Source organism: Cyclospora cayetanensis, unplaced genomic scaffold, assembly GCF_002999335.1.
Source record: "Cyclospora cayetanensis isolate NF1_C8 unplaced genomic scaffold, CcayRef3 CcayRef3_contig_149, whole genome shotgun sequence".
NCBI lineage: Eukaryota > Apicomplexa > Conoidasida > Eucoccidiorida > Eimeriidae > Cyclospora > Cyclospora cayetanensis.
This window is the reverse complement of record NW_020312091.1, coordinates 39358-59635: the sequence shown is the minus strand read 5'-3', so window position 1 is coordinate 59635 and position 20278 is coordinate 39358. Positions and strand designations below refer to the sequence as shown.

General features: G+C 47.8%; 4 protein-coding genes across 4 annotated transcripts; 3 read left to right on the top strand and 1 right to left on the bottom strand.

Moving 5' to 3' along the window:
• Positions 1-8860: 8860 nt before the first annotated feature.
• Positions 8861-10362, top strand: LOC34619417. The gene is made up of 3 exons (XM_026336802.1): positions 8861-9644; positions 9850-9932; positions 10132-10362. The coding sequence occupies exons 1-3, from the start codon at positions 8861-8863 to the stop codon at positions 10360-10362; spliced, it is 1098 nt and encodes a 365-aa protein (XP_026192587.1).
• A 561-nt stretch (positions 10363-10923) lies between these two features.
• On the bottom strand, positions 10924-12065 carry LOC34619418 (coiled-coil-helix-coiled-coil-helix domain-containing protein 10, mitochondrial). The gene is made up of 3 exons (XM_026336801.1): positions 11965-12065; positions 11336-11693; positions 10924-11013 (listed from the first exon to the last, which is right to left on the bottom strand). The coding sequence occupies exons 1-3, from the start codon at positions 12063-12065 to the stop codon at positions 10924-10926; spliced, it is 549 nt and encodes a 182-aa protein (XP_026192586.1).
• Positions 12066-13051: 986 nt separating this feature from the next.
• LOC34619419 (vacuolar protein sorting-associated protein 29) lies at positions 13052-13891 on the top strand. The gene is made up of 2 exons (XM_022732710.1): positions 13052-13310; positions 13566-13891. The coding sequence occupies exons 1-2, from the start codon at positions 13052-13054 to the stop codon at positions 13889-13891; spliced, it is 585 nt and encodes a 194-aa protein (XP_022589174.1).
• A 2465-nt stretch (positions 13892-16356) lies between these two features.
• Positions 16357-17262, top strand: LOC34619420. Its single transcript, XM_026336800.1, has 2 exons — positions 16357-16623; positions 16753-17262. Exons 1-2 carry the CDS (start codon positions 16357-16359, stop codon positions 17260-17262), a joined length of 777 nt encoding a protein of 258 aa, XP_026192585.1.
• The last annotated feature ends 3016 nt before the right edge of the window (positions 17263-20278 follow it).

Here is a 20278-nt window from a genome sequence, read left to right as displayed (position 1 = left end):
TGTGCTCAGTATGATAGGAACTAATGTTTTGTGAGCATGTTTTAGATGCAATGTGTAACTATCTCTGAATGCTTGGAATGCTCAGGGGCTTCAGCAACGCGCACCCTAGCTGTCCCCCCCATCTCATGTCGATAAATCCAAGGGGCGCGGGCAGGGGCAGGTGGGAATTCTTTTGACGAATACTTGGCGTGTTTAGGTTAGCCCTCTTCAGCTTCCCCCTCTTATAAAGTCATATATATGTATATATCTGATGGTCGAACCCAACCACACGCAGTACAGCGAAACATTACTCACTCTCTTACCATTCCCCAGGTCGGCAGAAAGTCGTGAAAAAGGAGTCAGAGTGGGCGACAGTTCACTGAAGAAGATAGAAGGGAAAATATTACACACACCAGCCTGCGACGAGCTAGCAAAAAACCCAACTCGACCGCAGCGGTGCGATATCACGGTATCGTCAGAGGGCAGAAATGTGTGAGGCTCCTGCTACGAGAAAACCAAAGACAAGCAAAACGTGCAAAAGAAAGCAACAAGCCCACTCGTTCAGCAGCGTAATCATGCATCATAGAGCAATGTTCGCATGCAGATGCAGCTAGTGCACGCAGCATGGTCGATTCCCAGGCCCCAGAAAGACCATGAGTAGAAATGTAGAGACAACATGCCTGAGAGCGCCAGCGCACAAATGTGAGTGTAGAGACCACCTTCACGAAGAGAACTGGTAAATTTTCAAGCAAAACCCATAGTTGAAGGTAGCTCTTTTAGGGAGAGAACAGGTGCGGGGGAAAGCAACAATTATTCGGACGATAAGTACCGCCCGTGGCGAGCAGCACTGTCGACCAAGCAGTGTTGCAAACGCTCTCACGAAAGCCAAAGCCAACGAATGCTCCTCCGTCAGCCAACGAAGTTGGCGTTCCCTACCAGAAGTAGCTAAAACTCTCGGCTAGTGTGCCCTCGGTCCACAATTGCCCTAAACATCCAGCATTTCTACAACTCTATCTCTATGTCGACCCTCTCCCTTCACACGAGTCCCTTGGGAGAGCAGCTTCCTAGGAAAGCCTGCATTAAGAGTTCCCCACTCCAACTTTTAGGGGAATTGCCAGAGCAGGAAAAAGATTGAAAGCAGGGCAAACAGTCCAAGTCACCAAGTGGTACGCGCCTTCGTTTGGTCACCCTCTGGTGTACCTAGAGCGTGCTCATCCATCAAAACCAGATGTCCAGGTTTTTAATACACAGCACCCGCCCCTCATCATTAATCCGTGCTTCTATCTTCTTAGCGGTGCGCACATATTTGCGTCAAATAGCTTGCTGTGTTCCTGCAGTTCCCCCCCTACAAAAGATGGTTGCTAGCTTCCAACTACTAGTTCCGGGCTCAGACGGGGGAGGTGCTCCTCAGAGTAGCCTAGGGTTGCGGGAGAGCCTGGTAAATGAGCGCACTGTTGTATAAAATAACTCGGCGTATGGAATACGATTGAGCCAAGTAGCTCTACTTTGTGAGCAAAGAGTGATTAATTTTGCAGCAAAGTGAGCTTGATGCACTCTCCTTGCTCATCGGCCTCAGATTGGTTCGCAGTGGCAGTGCTACGGTTACTGTGCAGGCTGAACAAAAATGCATGCAATAGCGCACTACGGAACTTCTGATCCCTGCCCTAAGTGTTACGTTGGGGAAATCCTTGAACAAACTTTCAAACATGAGTCAAGAGTAGTAAAAAGATTTGCTAAACCCCAAGGGAGATGAAGAAAGGCATGAATTGGCCGTAGTTGCTAGGCATCATGACAACAGCCTAAGTGCTACGCGCGATGTAAGCCAATCTCGGCATAAATCGATACGTTGGGGTGTCGACGAAGGCTTGTCCCAAGGTGAGCCCGGCAGATAGGCGACCGCTCAATAAGTATAGTCACCATTAATATGCTTCTTCTTTTAACAGATTGGACCAAACGGATCACTCGATTCCCATCATGTGCAGGTTTCAAAACGCGGTAACTCTGCAGCCAGCGGACAGAATGTTTAAGGAGTTGCCCATCTTTGCGACTGCCATACGCTTCTGATAAGCATAACCTCATTGCCCCACCCAGATATATTTTATCCGCAGGCGATCGACGCCTTCTTACCAGCTGTGCGGTCATCATGCTCGCATACGCTTGCAGGATGGCCTAGGATTCAAGACAGCCTCCATGTAGAGCTTATCGAATTTTCTTCCACCAAAAGTCTTCCGCTCAATTATACGTAGTGAGCCAGTACTACAAGCGCTCTTCCAGCCGCTTTCCGCTCAATCGATGGTACGCTCCAAGCTCCGAAGAACTGAGGGCTCTGCATGCAGCTAGCTTATAAGAGCCCTTCGCATACCAATAAGATAATTTGGAGCACGGACATCTATAACATAGGCTAAAGCGAGCTCTGGTTCACCAGAATGCTTTGGGGTAGGGACATTTCAGAATTCGCAACAAATGCGTTTTATTTTGCGCAAATAGACTTTACTACGTACATGTGGCTAAAAGGCCTTGAAACGCACTTAGGCAAAGGGTAAGTTATCATTTAGCGAAGCACCAACCTGGCTTTATCACAACAATCCACGTAAAGACAAACTTCGATGACTGAACAGTATTTTATTGGTAGATTTGCATCGATTTGGATGTACTTATGAGGCACTACATAGTTTTGAGTAACGGAGGTTTTTGTTTTTGGTGTTGGTGTCTGACTTGCACAGCCCCCCGTAAATGCGCGTTTGAAATTAGTCTTTGTTCTCACGCTGTCACAATCAGTGGGGGAGCTCCCGCACGCCCGCAGCAAAGACTAATCTTAAAGGCGCACCTATGGAAAGTTCGTACCGATTTATATCACAAGAAATTTTTCCTTTCCCATGAATTGAGTGTATCCTTTGGAAGCCTCAGCATAGTGGTTATACCAGGCAATGCTCCAGTTAAATACCGTACATTAGATTGGTTGTATCCAGCTAGGAAGGCTAGCTAATTTGTTTGGCGCCTCCTATATCTCATTTATTGTAGAGCACTGTTGACTCGCTAAAATATGAGGCAACCTTGTGAGCGTGTGCGCTGGATGACATGTGCAGCTAGCTGTGAATGATCAAAGTCCATAGAGCGTGCAACAAGGTGCAACCTAGCTGTCCCTTTCTCCTCTCGCCTAAAACTTTAGAAGCTGTCCGCAGCAGAACGCAAGGGGTTTCCCGAGAAGTACTCAACGACTTTCCATGAAGTTTGCTTTTTCCTGGACTTACGTGTCCTTCCATGGAGACCTTGTATGGAACGATGTACCACAGGAAAAGCCCTTCTAGGAAATACTCAGTAGTTTTTACAATTATTGGTTTTTAGTTCGGACCAAAATGTTTTCCTGCGGTGACCTCAGGTAAAGCGTTAGCTTTCAGCACCGCATGGCTCGAGGCAGCTATTCCTGGCTCATCCACAACCAGTGGGTGAGCCAGGAATAGGTCAGGTCTCCCTGGGCAAATCCTCGGTTTTCGATTGAGTTGCTTGGTAGCTTCATATCGTGAGCTTCTTTAAAAGCAACCTGAAAGAGACAACCCTTTGGCGATCGTAGCAGCGCCTGTTGGGGGAACAGAGGCCGACCTACAGTGCAATGTGGATGCAGTAGCTCCACAGCTTGTAGAAAGGCATAATTTGTCAGCTAATGCAATTTGTACTGCTGAGGCGATGAGGCTCTGCTAGCCAGAAAAGTCTGACGGCCGTAAGGAGAGGGAAGTTTACAAACATTTCATCAGCAAGCTGCAAGCCTAGCTCGCTTTGTGCTCTGCACATGAGGAGAAGGACAAGCATTAAAGGCATGCTTGTTGGGTAAATAGGCAGGTCAGTGGTACCTCTATTCAGGCAAAGTAGTTCGTTTGTCTGGAAGGCCTACTTAGTCAAAGCCCTTCAGAGCGCCTTTACTGTTGGAGTATGCCGAGAAAAACTCCGCGTCAAACTTTAAAAGCACTTAGGAAGCTGAAGCAGTTAAATGTCTAAGAATGTCGAATTATCGCTGAATATAAACCTTTTGTCCGCAGAAGCCACAACGTACACGATGAGATACTTTACCAGGAATTTGAAGTCAGGGCCATCTGGAGTGTCAGCTCAGGTGGCTGTAGGGTAGGCAGCGACTCAGCGATTGAACAAACGACCGGTAGAACTTCCGCAAGTGATGAATTATTCATGGATTCCACAGGAGAATCGAGGCTAATTGAGTGCCTTTTTTTAAAAATTACGAGCCATGTAGGGTTTTAGAACCAATGGATGTCGAGGCTGCGCCAACAGGCTCTAGCCTAAAGTCGAAGACGAGCGAGAAAAAAAGCGTAGCGAGAAAATTCCTCGTTTGGTGCACCCCGCACAACCCTCCTAGAGCGCAACTGCTTGAATTGTGAAAGAGTGGGTCTACATGCACGTGTAGAAGACAAAGAACTCTAGCAAAGAAACTATGTCCAGTGGAGGCAGGCCTTTTTCGGCAAGCAAAAATGGCGCAACAGGGGAACCACAAGACCCACAGGCAGGCGGCGAAGCGGTGGAGGGCGCTACAGGGGGAAGGGCCACCGTTGGGGTGTCATCACGTGTCGATTTTGTGCTTATGCAAGTCCACATTGATTTGCAACAATTGCAAGCGTTACCTGGAACTGGATAAAAAGTGGTTATGCTCTCCAATATGACGCAGAAGTGAAGTCTATTTGTCCATTTGTAAGCAATCTCTAAGACTAAAAGCTGCTGAAGGGCGACAAGACTCAAAGATTATCAAGGATGCGACAGGACTAGGGGTGGAGCCGGCGCCTGAGCAATATGAGGCGCAATTTCTATGCCGGCAGCTTATCAGCGCAGTATGAAGAGTTGGGTCTAGTCATCCACTCCTTCTTAATAACTATGTGATTGATTCTTGATGAAGACTTTTGCTTGCTGATCTTTACCAGGGACAACAGGAACGGGCAGTCAATGAGGAGGAATCCGCGAAACTGCTATATAATGAACAGCTGCCATCAGGCTGGCCAGCTGCAGGTCATCCAGCGAAACGCATTGAGCAAATCCCTGGTTGCCCCCAAGCTATGTGTAGCGGTATTGAAAGCTCTCACAACATCATAAGAAAACTGAGTGGCAAGTGGATGAGTTATTGAAAAGGCATACTGCCGAAATCGACCAGCGACTTGTACCACAACCCGGTGTTGGTGCTGAAAACGGAAGGAATGTGGCGCACTTGCTTTAACTCAGAGCCCCCCGACAAAATATTGCGAGACGTAAGTTCTTGGTGCCCCATGCTGCCAAAATACACAGGTAAGCAGCCTGCTCGACATGTGACTTTGCAGACGCCTTATTTAAAAACCCCCCTTCAGCTTGATGACGGACACAAATTGGCGTTCCACATCTCGCATAAGCTCAACTTTACCTATGCGCCTCTTAAACTTGCTTTGACTTCAGCTAAATTACTGCACATTACTAGGAATATTAAGAAGCCCCTAAGTCAGAGCTTGGTGGCTGTATACTTGGAAGACGGCATAGTCTGAAGTCGAAGCCTTTATGAGCATCTGAAGCACCTATGCCGTGCGCTTCAACTATGACGAAACAAGCAGCGGTATACTGGGGTATCCAATCCTTCCTATAACAAAAGCGATTGCGTTTGAGGGAATTAGCGTTCTTCCCCCAGAAATTGAGCCTGATACCAGAAGTTGAGACAATCGAGGTTTCGGATGCTTCTTTACACGCTCGCACCCATTGTAGTTATATGGGCTTAAATACTTTTACCGAAATTCAGTTGCTGAATTTGCTCGTTAGCCTGCCTCTTTGCCTGATCTGCATAAGAAAGTGCAAGCTCTGACCTGGAAAGAATGAGACCGCAACACGACAGCTACGCAGCCGCCTTACAACTCCTCCGGTGCCTCCGCTGCCCGATTCTGATTGTCATCTTTTACCTCTGATGTCGGTTGATCATATTTTCCCCCTCCACAGGCTGCGAGATATCCAAAACTTCAAATAATTGCTTGCAATCTGCACTGTCGTCTCGAGGTCGAGTGGGGGTATTCTGTGTGGGAAACGAAGTTCCATTGGACGTGGTGGGGTGCAAAAAATGCCGGCGATGTACATGTGGATGCCATTGTACCGTCCACACCAACCGCTAGTCTTTGTTGTACCTCACTAAGATTTTTCATAACTTGGAAAATCCTAGAGTTGTTTGCTGGTGTGAGCACCTTCTGCAGTGCGATTTTCAATAACATCTCATAATGGCATGACCAACCTGGTCCTCAACGCGCGCTCCTGACTCCCCAGCAACCCAACACTGCTCAGCCCAGCCTCTCTCCTCCCTGATGTTTCATAATTTTAACCGAAAGCGCGTCTTATGCTTGGGGAGCCCATGCATCAGCTACTCTTGCAGGAATGCAGATTTGCAAAAGGGTGGGGGGTGTACCACGTTGAAGATTACCTGCTATGACTGAAAACATAGCAAGGCCCCCGTCACCTTCATATCCGGCTTCACTATGCAGTGCTGCTTTCTGCAACGCACAGAAACCCGTTCCATCGGGCCATGGTGGAAAGAGCCCTCAGTGGAAAAGCTTGGGAGGCCTTTCTATTGGCCTAGGATGCGTCCCACAGCAGATGAATATGCTATGCCATGATCTGCCAAATTCTCCCATCCAGCCTTATGCAAAGCCTTTCGTTTTATGAAAGTATTAGGACTAAGGTAATCACTGGCTTCGCTGTTGGATTGGCGGATTTCAAGGGCAAGGATAGCTTAATGTTGTCGACAGATTAGACAAATATGCTCACTTCATCCTCCTGAAACTCTCTCTCACGGTATATCATGCCTCTTAGTTGCTCCTAATTCCTGTCTAGAAGCTTTACAGACTTCCCAGATCATTACGGATAAGGATCCAAAGTTTTATCGTGCGCACTTGCGTGCCTTTCTGACCCGCCTGCATATCAACCATAAAATGACCTATGCGAGCCACTCTGCGGCAGCTGAACAGGTCCAATGCACCAACCGCACTGTTTTGCAGTATCTGAGTTTCTTTGCTCACAACATACACAACTGCTTGGCTCAAAATTTCTTCCTTCCACCGAGTAAGTTTATAGTACAACAGTACACCCGTCTACCCATTGTTCTCCCGCATCCCTGGCATACCTTTTCTGGGCAAGTGACCCGTGGGGAAACGTGATCATTCACAGGGAGCGGCAGACATATTAGATGCGAGGACCATTGAGCTCCGAAAGCATTATAGTGGAGAGTTTCTAGCTACATCGGTTGGCCACCGCCAACCTAAGTGGCTGAAGAAAGAGCAGGTGCAGAATTTGACTTTTGTGGGGACAGTTGCGGCTGATTCAGTTTGCGAAGCCAGTCGCCATGGACAGCATTCCTACACTTCCTTGGTATTTGTCCTTTCCTACTACATTCTCTGCCTGAAACAGTAACCATCGTCGATCAGGTCTCATGTAAAGTTTGCAGTTCGTATTACTAGGTGTGATCTACACTCATTTATGCAGCTATAGTCTGGGGCATGGTGTCTCTACATCCTTAGTTTTGCCACTACTGGGGCTTGTGAATCGATTAACGCTGCAGTCACTGGCCGACTTTGCATGCATGCATTGTTCTAGGAGGTGCAGGCAGTGTACATCTTGACTCCATGTGCATATTTTCTGGTTTATCGTAGCAGGAGGCTTCTACATTTTAGCGCTGACGACAGTAGGTTCTCGAGACTCCTCCTTCCTGCTGCTTTGGTTTTTCTTCGTTTTAGCTGGTATGTGCATCAATACTCCTGTCTATCGGCTGATGTGCGAAATTTTGTATTGGTCCGCACTGTTTTCCCCGTTTCTGCCTTCCTCGGGACTTGAGATTAAGTGGGAAATCTCTGCTGCCATGCAGGCAGATGGTCGCAATGGACGGGGAAGGAGTATATGGGCATGTGATCTGAAACGAAGGCGATATACAGTGGATTAAGCTACATTCAAGCACTGTCTACCACACTGGTGTTATTTACTAGAAATTAGGAAAGCTTGAGTGATTGGCTTGCAATCACGTACATTGCATTCGCTGAACAGCATTGTGAGCCTAATATAGTGCCACGTCCAACTAGATGTGAAAGTGCAGAGTGCTTAGAAATGCAACCATGCTTACTGCAGCTGCCCCTCTCCCCTCATGCCGAGCAGTCTGAGTGGCGAGGGAAGGAGAGGGCAGGAGCCCTTCTAAAAAAAATCAATAACTTTTCATCAACGTCGTATTTAGCCTGGAGTTAAGTATCTCTCAACGGATATCTTAGCTGGATGTGTGCCCGCGCACACAGACAGCCAGCAGGAACACTGCACACATCATTGTAGTACTGAGCAAGCCCTTCTGTGCATCAACCATATCCACAGAGCAACCAAACCGCTCACTTAATGGTGAAGTAACTCTGAAATAATTGTGACAGTCCTCCTAGGAGCGTTCTGGCCCGGTATACATAGGCATGATTTTCATAATTGCGTGGGCAAAGCATGGCAAAGGGGAAGCTGAAAAAGTATGAAAGGTAGTTTGCGCGCCTTCTGATGCATATGCTAAACGGAATTCTCCACCTGATCTGGGCTCACTAATGCCTGACAAACTGGGAGCAAGATGTCGATTATCGGGATCCAGCCGGTGCCAGTAAGGGAAAAAAAATGGGAGGACCTCACCACTCAACCGCTTAAAGCCACTTATTTGTCCAAAATTTTGTGCTGCTACGGATTTGGGACACTGGATAAACAGGTGCAACGCAAAGGAAAGGAACAAGAATGTGCCACCAATCCATCTGAAGGGCCTCGTGTCTGCAGCAGCAAAGTCATATGAAGACAATCATTGCTGCACATTAGCATCCTGACCATTTGATTGGACAATTTGTACTTAACTTCAGGCATGAGGTAGATGAAAATGGGAATGAGAGCGGCAATAGTCCCCAATTCCGAATGCGAAGCAGCTAGCCTGCGACAACCGAACTGTGCATGGCCATCTAGGGCGATCGTTTCTGGCACCCAGCTAGAGGTAAGGGCTTCAGGGCATTCTTACAGCCTCCCTCTAGATTTTTCACTGAAACATGGTTCAAAACTGTCTTTTCCTCTAAATAAATGCAACACAGTCCTTCGAGGTCAGCTGCAAAGAACAGAATCTGCGCAGATATTGGCAAGCGCATTGCCGCGCAGGGACGTGCGCGTAAGGTACGTTGAGGTGCTCTTCTTTATTCTATCAGTGTATTTTGCTTGTATTTCACTTTATATATATGCAAATATGGAAGCTGTTCGGCTTCACGATGACGCTGAGCAGCACAGTGACGGCTCATCTGGGCCTATTCCCAGCAAGGCTACTCGCGCCGCCGACTCGATAACCAGCGCAGAAGAGGCTGGGCAATCAACCGTCTGCTGCAGCAGTGAAGATGAATATCCAAGCGCAGAGAACTATGCAAGTGATGACGAACGCCAAGACAGTGATGATCAAAGGCGTACTCATCCAACCCCAGCCGCAGCAGAGCCGCAACAGCAACCGTTGCATGCCGCGCTGCTCGAGCAGCAGCCACTCTTACAGATTTCTCAGCCGTCTGGTGTTCCATCAGCTCCATATGCATACACCATCAGCAGCTTAGATGATATCGCCCCTAGCGAAGCACCTACTGCGTGGCTTAAACCCCGGATCAAAATCGACGGGCCTGAAGTGTTTCACGGTGGGTGTCTCCCTAGTCTAAACCGATTTTACGCACTACGTTCACTGATCCCTTATTCATACCAATCAGCCATGAGCTTTTTCTCATCACAACTTCGTACGCGGAAAGCTACATACCACCCGAGTATTAAAACTGGTACAGCTAGCACCATGCAGATGAAACCCATATGATTTAGAGCGAAATTCTTTCGATGAATATTTTTTAGGGTTGTTGAGGGCCAACGACGAAAGTCTTCCGGCTACCGAAAGTGTTCCATCCACCGAAACCTTTGTTTCCTTTCAAGGACAGGTCTGTACATTTTCCAAATCGCATATGAATTATTTACGCTAATTATACAGTTGCCCAGTCACGAATCTGTTATCACGAGTGATTATCTTTTACATTTAACGCTTTGCTGCTTACATAAAAGTTGCCGAATCCGTCGTTTGTTACTTCCCACAAACAGCGATAGTGAAGCTGGGACAGTATTCTGCTGCTGTGCGTTCAGTGGCGCGTTGTGACATCGGCTGGGACTAGTTCCTATATTGGGCCAACAATGAACCCATGGGACCCTTCCACGGCGGCGTACCCCTTACCGATCACCTACAAAGTGTCTGACGAAGAGGTTGTTGTCAGGGAAGCCAACAATTACATATCCCGCGCGGACGCCAGGCACGGAATCCTCGAAAGGATTCGTCGTTTTTTCTGCACATCCATCGCGGAATACATGCAAAGTTGAGGCAGAGGTCCATCGCTGCGTGCTAGCCAGAGTACCTGCGCAAAGTATGGTGGCGTCAGCGATCACTACTCCTCACTGCTCCGCTACTGCTAGGTAGACAGGCAGGCTAGAACAAGTATTCGCCAGCTCGCCACAATAGTCAGCCACTACCTACACACAAGGGTTCCTCCTTTTAATTTGAAGACCCACAATTTTCTCCGTTCGCAAGACACGCGCATGCCCCAGCGGCTGCGGACGACTTAGACTAAGTAATGAAGGCTACTAGTGTTTCATTAATCACGTGTCCCTATTGTGTTTGAACACTCAGACAGTATCATGCCCTATCAGCATTCCCAAATGCGCTTCGCAGCATTCTTAATGGTAAATAATCTGTCAGCTTGTAATATTGATGTTTTCACAAGTTCAAAATCCTCAGACCTTGGACTCTTCCGCTTCTTTGCCTTCGTTTCAGCCTCTAGAGTACAGCATTGCCACGGGAAGGCATTCAAGCTAGCTTGAAGACCGCGTGGTTAGCTATCGCCTGGCAGGGCGTTTGTATGGGGGCAAGGGAGAGCGTACTGGTTACGCTCCGTTGTTCATCTGCATCTGGCAAGCCTTCAGATTGTCCAGGTAGTTCTGACAGAGTGCTATATCGGTGTGGCGTGTCATGCACTGAAACATGACAGGGCACACAAGTCCATGTACCGACCACTCAAAAGTGACATTGCTGCTTCTGTAGGCCCGTTCCACGTAGTACAATGACAAACACGTCACAAATGCTACCAATAGAGCAAGCAAAAACGCACCTAAAGCAATGACATATCACACAATCTCCACAGAGACACTGCCCGCACCATTACTCGTCAATTCTCTCAACACGCAGCACGGTTAACAAACCGCCTTACGGAACCCTTCCACAACGACTGGGATGCTGTGAAGCAATAAAAACTTCGGAACAAGTAAACCAAAGCACTAAGAAGACATCTTTGCTGACCTGGTTGAGCTCCTCTTGGTAAGCGGAACAGGGATCCCGCTGCAGTCCTTGTTGCATCGTCGGTGTCTGAGGTGCCGGGAGGGGGGCGTTGTTTGTGTGGACTACTTCCACAGAACGAGGACCCATGACGGCATCAACAGCCCGCTGTGCCACGCCAAAACCAACCCCAGAAGCCATCCCGCCGGCAACATTCCCCACCATATTTGACATGAAGCCGCCACCACCACCACCTGTCATAGGAGGAGGGCTCGGTGGAGCAGCCACTGGCGCTGGAGCTGCAGGATGAGCCGAACGGGAGCCGCCTACTGCACAGGCAAATGACGTAGCAAGCACACCGAAATCAATGCATAATATCGCACTCCGAGGTCATCATATGCCTGATTATCGACTACTTCTCATGTGGGCAGCACTCCTTCGTCAGCGATTTCATTTCTCAGCTCAATGGCACTACCATTCAAGTGAGAAGAAAGACATCCGAGGCCTTGCTAGAGGAGGCAATCAGAACTGCATGCGGTGCCCGACTTTTCAACCACTATGAGAAGGGAAGCCGAACAACATTCTCTTGCTAAAGTATCACATGCGTCCTAAATGTGTAATCAAATGAAAATTCGAGTAAGAAAGCTTCCCACCCAGTGACCTGGCTCAAGGCTGATAAGAAATATTCAAACCCACAGAAGCCTCCACCAGAGGAAGAACGGCGTGCGCCCGCACTGCTGCGTTGCCTGGGCATCTTCAGAGCAATACAAGTGTCACGAGAGCAAAAAAGATGATTCAAATGAGTATACGAAGTAATTAAGGTGATACAAGATCTGAATATGCCTGCTGTGGAGAGGCTTCTGAAGCGTGCTGGGGAGCCGCGGCTGCCGGACAGCTACGGGGAGCCAGACTGAGACACTTCCAGGTTCCAGCATTACAGCGATAGGTGCTGCTATTAAGTTCTTCGAATGTATAGTAATATAAGAAACGGAATTCCGTACAAAAAATCAAGCACGGCAGCAAAACGAAAGACCTTGTATATGTCTGATGTCCCATATCAACTGGGCAGACCGTTTCTTGCAATATTCCGATCCCCCGTACTACCCACCAAGGGGGCATCTCTTTGGTCACTTTGACGCACCTCTCTGTGCAGTGGAATTGGGGTGTCGTGGTGGGTGGTGAAAGGTGTGGCTTCAGCGCTCGGCAGCGGCAACTGGCAGAACGTGTTGGAGTACCTGAACCGCTCAAGTAAAGGGGCCTATCCGTATCTTCTCCAAATGACTACTGGAAGTACAAGAGTGCCATAGGGTCTCCATTTGCCAACCTATTGCGGTCCAACGCTAGCTGCGTGTTCGGGAGAACAGTACTCGTCTGTCTATACTCAGAACTACCCAGGTGAGGCCACAAGCAAAGCCTTCCTGTCTCATGCCACGTCGCTTCTTTGGACCAATCCTGGACTCTTCAAATCTTTGTGCTGTCCAGTGTAGACCCTGTAACGTCATTCTGTGTAAATCACGAAAGCCTGCTCTGTCCCCTGCCCACGACTGGTCACATTGGTGGCGGTTGCAATCCAAATAAGCTGAAGTATGATATGCCGCGCGGAGCCTCGCCCTACGGCTCACTCATTTAATGCTCAGATGCTGTATGGAACGCGGTGCGCGGCTTGGTGCGTGCAGGACATCTGAACATCCAGCCAGTCAGCTGTTTTCATTTGAGCTCTCTCCACTTAAATGAACAATAATGGCGGGGAACTTCACAGACTTTGGTGATTTGGTTCTCATAATTGGAGACTTTCACGTGCCTCAGCGCGCTGTGGATTTGCCTCCTTGTTTCCGGGAGCTGCTGAACACTGATAAGATCCGGCATGTCTTGTGCACCGGGAACGTCGGTAGCCAGCAGGTCCTGGACTTCCTCAGGGGAATAGCTGGCTCAGTGCACATTGTTAAGGGTGACATGGACGAGGGCTCTGACTTTCCGGAATACAAGATACTACAGTTTGGTCAGGCTGCAGTTTCAGCAACTGGAGTGCCTTGATTTCAAGTCGCTATTGTCTAAGCAGTATAAGCTACTTATGAGAATGATTATCTTTCTTCTTTATTAGAAAAGCTGAAGCATATGGCGCAATATAGGGGAGGGTAGTCTATAGGCAAGATGTTGTATCATCGCTTTGCACAAGCAGGTTTCACTGACACAACTGACACCGCATGTGGGTGCATAATCCTGCTTGCATTTCAGTATATACATGTGTTTTCAGGGGAGTTTAAAGTCGCACTTCTGCACGGCCACCAAGCAGTACCCTGGGGCGACGCTGACGCTCTCTTGCAGTGGCAGCGCCGGCTTGACTGCGACATTATAGTCTCCGGCCACACCCACAATAATTCCGTTAGAGAAGTGGAAGGGCGATTTTTTATAAATCCTGGATCAGCAACTGGAGCATATCAGCCATGGGCATCATCACCGACGCCGAGCTTCATGCTGATGGCACTTCAGGGGGCATCAGTAGTTTTGTACATTTACGAAGAACGGGGGGGCAAGGCAGAAGTGGTCATGAGCGAGTTTACAAAGCCGTCAATGAAGTGACACGACGCCACGACCTAGGTGGTGACCGCGCAATTGTTTTGATCAATACTCAAAGAAAAACCCAGTAACCGCACCACCCGTGTATCGTTCTATCTAAGGTCTTCGTAAGAAGAAATTTAAGTCCAGAGATAGTACAAAGATATAGAAAGCTTTCGAGATTTTCAGGAAAGCTCTCGATTCTCCCTGTAGAGTGCCCGACATGAAGGGAAAGTGGCACCTACGGTGAGCGTAGCTCCATCGTCTACATACTCTGAGCATTTAGTTAGTTTGACAGTTTCATGCGCACAGGCACACAGCGGAAAGTTTCAAGTATCCAGAGAACAGTGCTCTGCAGTACACGAGGTGTACGGACAAACAAGCCAGTTCAACAGCTCCGTAGTAATTCGTGTAGTTAAGTATAACCAGTGAGTAGAACGCGTTTGAATACAAGTCACCGCGCTACAAAGCCTGAATACCACCCCTTTGTAGCTGAAATGCCTTCGTTCAAGAACTGTTATATTTCATTTTCGGTGCCTTGCCTGAGGCCTATGGATGGTAGTGCTATCCTCTTCAAGATTAGTAGATGACTACTCCCTAGAATTCGTGTGAACCGGAAGGTCGGTGTGCGAGCGCATGTAGTTTGACGAATCCACGGCCGCCACCATAATAGCTTGTTTTCTGGCGCAGCCATTAATAGTTTTGCCTGAGCACGGTGCATTCATAGTTTAACATTGTACTCGACCAGAAAAACCTAAAAGTTGTGCCGAAATGCGATTTTCTCTGCACATGTACTCTCCCAGACACCTGGCCTAGTTTTGCTGTGGGGAGTACAGCATTCTCTGGACCCCTTGGTATTGCTTGTCTTGCAAGCACAAAGTGGTATTGTACAGGCAAGGTACAACTCACGAGGAAAACCAGACTCTCCTTGTGATCTTGAACAAGGGCTGGTCTCCACCAACTAACTTCCCTTACACTTGCATTGCCTCCCTTGTATCATAAGCACCTGTATTACTGATAGCTTCTCCGAACGTCTTCGTCGCATGTCAAAAAGAATACCCTTTGGTACGCTGTATGTACCGAAAGCCAAGTGGGCTTCAATGGATAAGCAAAACGGCGCTGCCACTGCAAGCGTGCCTCAGTGTCGCCCCATTGTGCTGCTTGGAGGCCGTGAAAAAGCGCAACTTCAAACTTCCCTGCAACACAGGTATACTTGTGTACACGTGTTTTTGGACATCTAAGCTGGAGACAGCTCAGATAAAAACAGCTGATCTGCTGAATGTTCCGATGTCCTTCAGGCACCCGGCTGCGCCCGCTTCTCAAGAAAGGGTTGAACACTGAAAGAAGAGACCGTGAAGAGGGTCTCCGCATAGCATATCATGACACAGCTTATTTGGACCTCAAAACCTTCCCGTGTTCTCAGTTGTGGGCAGTGGACAGACCAAGCTTTCTCTACTTCTCCCCAAAGGCTCAACATTGAACAGGTCTGAGGTCAAAAACGCCCCAGCTTGTCAAAAGAAGGACCGCAGCATGAATTGGTAAGGCTTTTTGATGTCCTGGGAATTCCTGAGATCTAGTAGCAGACATGCTCTCAAAAAATTGCACTCATATTACCAGGATGCGGCACCAGACCGCTGCCAAATGCAATTCCTCAGCATCCGTACGTTCCTGCGAGTTTCTATATTTGGCTTCTTCTTTTGGCTACGCGTAGATAGTGAGCACTTTATTATCGGGCCAGAAGGCTGATCATTATCTCTCCACCTGGCCGTACGGAGAAGGTCCTTTATCACTTAGATGCCAGTGGCGTGCTGGTCGTACCCTGCACAACTGCACTGTTCAGGGTCTACACAGAAGTCTACAATATGGAGCGGCTGTTGCAAAGTTTGCAGAAAGAATTAGAAGCGCTAAGATAAACCCTCCGTGATGTCCGCCAAATTGTCCGCAGTCTCTGGCATCTTGGATGCGTATAATCCGAGCAGTATCAATGTCCCAGGAAAGTCCGCAACATTAAGGAGTCTATATTTACAGTTTTAAAAGCATTTTTTCACCCTTCGTCATAATAAAAGACGGAAAGTAGCAGCTCTAGATGTGTATTTGTCCCGGGTACCGTGGCGTTTTGGGGGCCCCAGAGCTCAAGCCTTTTGACGGATTGAGATAACGCCTTTGTTAATGCGGACTATTATCCCCAAGTGAATTTTTTTCCTTCATTTCCTTTCAATCTGCACATATCCCCGGATTTTGCCGTTTTGGTGTTACACTTCTACAGCTGCCACCAACGCGCGTACCCCACCACGAACCTTTTCCGAATGAATTTAGCTTGAAATTGGCAGAGGAAAGCAATCACACTGAACCAGGCTGCTTAAAGTAGGAAGATGGTTGGAATAAGCTGGCCATCCAGGACACAGCCGCTTTAAGCGGAATCTGGGTCCTCAGTGGGCCCCAATTTTGTAGCTTTGTCCCAACTACACGCATGGGAAGTCCTCGGAAAAATGGCAAACATGCACTTTGGACGGACTGTTCCAGTCAATTTCAGGCGGTTCCCTTCTTTAGTGTGCCGCAGCCTCCTTGGTAAGACTATCAAGGTGCCGCAGGATCTGGAGGGCCAGCTCAATCTTCTAGTTGTGGGTTTCAGGACGTCTCACTATAAGGCCATGGATTCTTGGACTCCGTTTGTACAGAATTTAAAGAAAGAATTGCTAGCAAAGCATAACGCCGATGTTGCACGCGTGCATGCATATCGACTTGTTATTAGGTACGTCTAGAGTGTTTATTTTCGTTCCAACTGGGATCACAGAATCTTATATCGATATATAAGAGCTTTGCATTGTGATCCTCTCCAGTTTTGTGACTTTTCTGTGTGCTCGCTCGCTTGTCGTGGCAGGCAGCGCGGTGAAATTTTCTTGCGGTGGTGGACAGACGAGAGGCTCCGTTTGGCAGTAGGCACCACACATTTGGAAGTCGATCATGCCAAATCAGCTACAACCGAAGCCAATCAGGAGCGTCAGCATGCTTCTGGTCTCGCGGCGTCTTGTACAGTTTCTACGACAGAGCAGAGATCTTGCGAGGGGAATGCGGCAAGCACGGCAAACAGCAACCTTGAAGATGTTCGTCTGTCTAGGCTACATACAATTTGCTCCCGAACGTTGACTTGCTTTACCGATAAGCGCGCTTTTATTGACTCACTGCAGCTCCCAGATGCTCAGCGGGTCTACATTTTTCTTGTTGATCAGGAAGGTGGGGTAGAATGGTGCGAGCACGAGGGTTATTCCCCTGCCAAAGAGAAGGCAATCCGGGAGCTTCTGCAATTACCGGTGTTAAATGTTCCTTCTCCTCAGCTAGCCATAAATGATGTGGGGTTTCTACCTGAGTGCTCAGAGAGGCAGCTCAAAGCATGAATTCTAACACTGCTTTATGTTGGTAGAAAAACATAAAGTTGCAACAATACGATATCTATGAGGGAATTCTCTATAGCCATTTTGTTAGAAACATAATTGCATGGGATCTCATTATCTGTATAAGTACTGGCTGATCAAAAGTACAGCTTGCTTTGGATCGAAAATTTCATAGAGTGAGGAATGAGAAAGTAATCAAATGGACAGCCAGTTACCCCCGCTTCTGGAGCTTCTGAAATCTATTTAACCGTAATTTGGTGGTGGAAAAGGTAAGGAAGTAGCAACTGGAAGGAGCCTTCACTGCCGTGCAACAGAGTACAGCTGGCGGGTTGATCAAAAATTGGTAACTCCCACGAATTAATGAGCTCCCGACGACGGCATGCTGCTGCCATAAAACCACTCGCCTTGTAAATTCGCTCATAACCCGTTCTACTTTATTACTTTGTTCTTACCAAATAAATAGAACGACTGATGCTCGGTGATGGCTTTTGTGGGCGGCTGACCCCCCAAGTTGCATATTCACAGTCGAAAATGTGTTGCTTTTCAGTTCCCCATATGGAGTTACTATGGATGTGGCCATCTACTGCAGTGTAGACGGCATTTTAGGAATGAGTTCAGTTTGCACAGGAATACCAGTTGGTGGGCATATGGCAGGGAAAATTTCTCTGCGTGTGTTCGGGGGAGTCCTCTGCAGAGTGAAATAGGGACAACGATGATAGAAAGTTCAAGCTCCGGAGTAAAAGAAATAGTATGCGCTCGGGCAAAGCAATGCTGGATGCCTTGGTCCTACGCCCCTCAGTCGCGATGCCCTTGATTTGTATACTCACTTCTAAGGCACGTACACTGTAGTCAATGGTCCGTGACCTTAGTAAAGTTTGAAAACCCAAAGTTTGCGATTCCGGTGGGCTATTTAGGCACTAGTTATCATATAACAGGTGTGCGGAGGGTCAAGTCCTGAGGTGTGGGCATCTAATCCATATTTCCGCGTACGTGGCATGTGTCTATACATGCTCTGCACTGGAGCACATGACCCATACTTTTGTTAGATCGCTAAAATACAGCATCCAGTTTACCTTGCTCACGTAAATAGCCACTAACTGTTGTGTCAAATGCGCTTCGATGATGGTTGCCTCGCCAAGCTACTGTTAGGTAAGAAGAAATTCTGCCTTTGGTACTCGCTTCGTTTGACGTTGTGTTGCGATTTTGTCCAGTCCTGAAATTATTTTATCTAATGGTATCCTATAAGCGGAGAGTGCCGTACGTGAAGCCTTTATGCATTATAAATGACCATGCCCTGCTGGTTTCCCATACTCGATTCCCCTAGTCATCAATGTGTGTCCAGGAAAGGTAAAGACTTTGGCTCCCCCTGTGACTCTAGTGCACTTCGGGACGCGCCCCCGAAACTAGTGATATCTGCGCGTGCTGGAATTTTGGCAGCTGCAGGTCGGGTGTCCCTCAAACGTGTATCCTCGCGGAGAAATTAAATGAGTTCAGTTATGACTCCGCTAGCAGTGTAGCCTCTCTTTAGGTGTCGCATGATTGATGACGTGTAAAATGAAGGCCCGTAGTTGTTTAAGATGTTGAAAGTTTGTGTGCACAGGGTCACCCATTTGCCGTCTCCAGATTGTAATCCTAGGGTGTGGCGTTGTTGAGTATTCATGAGGCAACTGCAAATTTTGAATCAGTCTGACGCGGCTGATAAGAATGTGGAAGCTGCCATCTATATCCATACCGCGAGGCAACAATCGAAGAATCTGCACTTTGCTAGCCAGAGGATATGGCCCGATGCCCACTACATTTTAAAACGTCGCTATATCAAGTGTGTTTCAGCGCACATCAGTGAATTATGGTGGCCTTTTCGTCTCTTTTTGATTCCTGTGAATGATTCTTAGCATGCTCGAAGATATAATTGGTTAGGGACTTCTAGAGTACCAGTAAGTGGGTGTTTACATTTTTTGTGAAAATTCTTATTTGAAGCGGCGGGAAAACATTCTCTACGAAGTGTCTCGCGCGTTTTATCGTAGATGAGTTGTCTTGTCCTAGTGGCACGAGCGTGTACAGAAGCTTGAGCTCGTTGATACGAGAGTTGAGTTTACACAGTAGATATCGAGGAATTCGCTCGAGCCTACGGAAGAAATTGAACACGTGAACGAAGTAGCGATTACTGCACATTGCTTCATGAGCATGAAGTTAGTAGCACATTTTAGGCGTTACAAGGAAAGTAACTTCTATGGAAGTGTATCCTCCGTTGCCCTTGGGCTAATCTTTAAAGTCATAGTACGTAGTCTGTGGGGATGTTGACACGAGCATGCACCAGTTTATTAAGTATGATAGATGAAACGAGTCACCTGCCTGACCGTAGATTCCAAGTGCACAGATCGTTTTCACGCATCTCTACATTTAGCCCGTTAACCTGTGGATGAGAGGAGGAGCTACGCGGGTGGTCACTATTCGCAGTCAGGCAGGAGCATCCCTCAAACTCGTATTGTACCTTCGATGTGCAAAGGCCTCATGTATTACGCTGTGTTCGAAAAGTCTATGAGCTAGCAAAGAAAGGATATTTCAACTATGGTCGGCAAGGTGGCCGAACTTTCTACCATATCGGGGTAGTGACTCGCCTCTGCGTACTGTGTGCTGTTGTCAGTTACAGCTACCTGGACGGGCCCACATGTGTAGCTGCACTAATCCAAACGTCAGCTCTCACAAGACAGCAGCAGAACTTTGCTTTGTTTGCAAGCAGCCTCTAGTGGGCAACATTTTCGTGACCGTAGAGGCTCCTCTTGGACTTCAGGAAGCGATGGGCTTACATCTAAATAAACGGCGAATAGGTCTTCTTATGAGAAGAGCACACGATGGTAAGATGACTTTTTACAAGCGCTCAAGTAGAGCCAAAACTTTGCGTATGGTAGAAACGCAGCAGGCTGCTACTCTTTAATTGCATGACTAGTTAACAGTGCCTGATTAGTACGCACTTGGCAATGGGAACAAAACAGGCGACGTCGCGAGCAAAGTTTGGCAA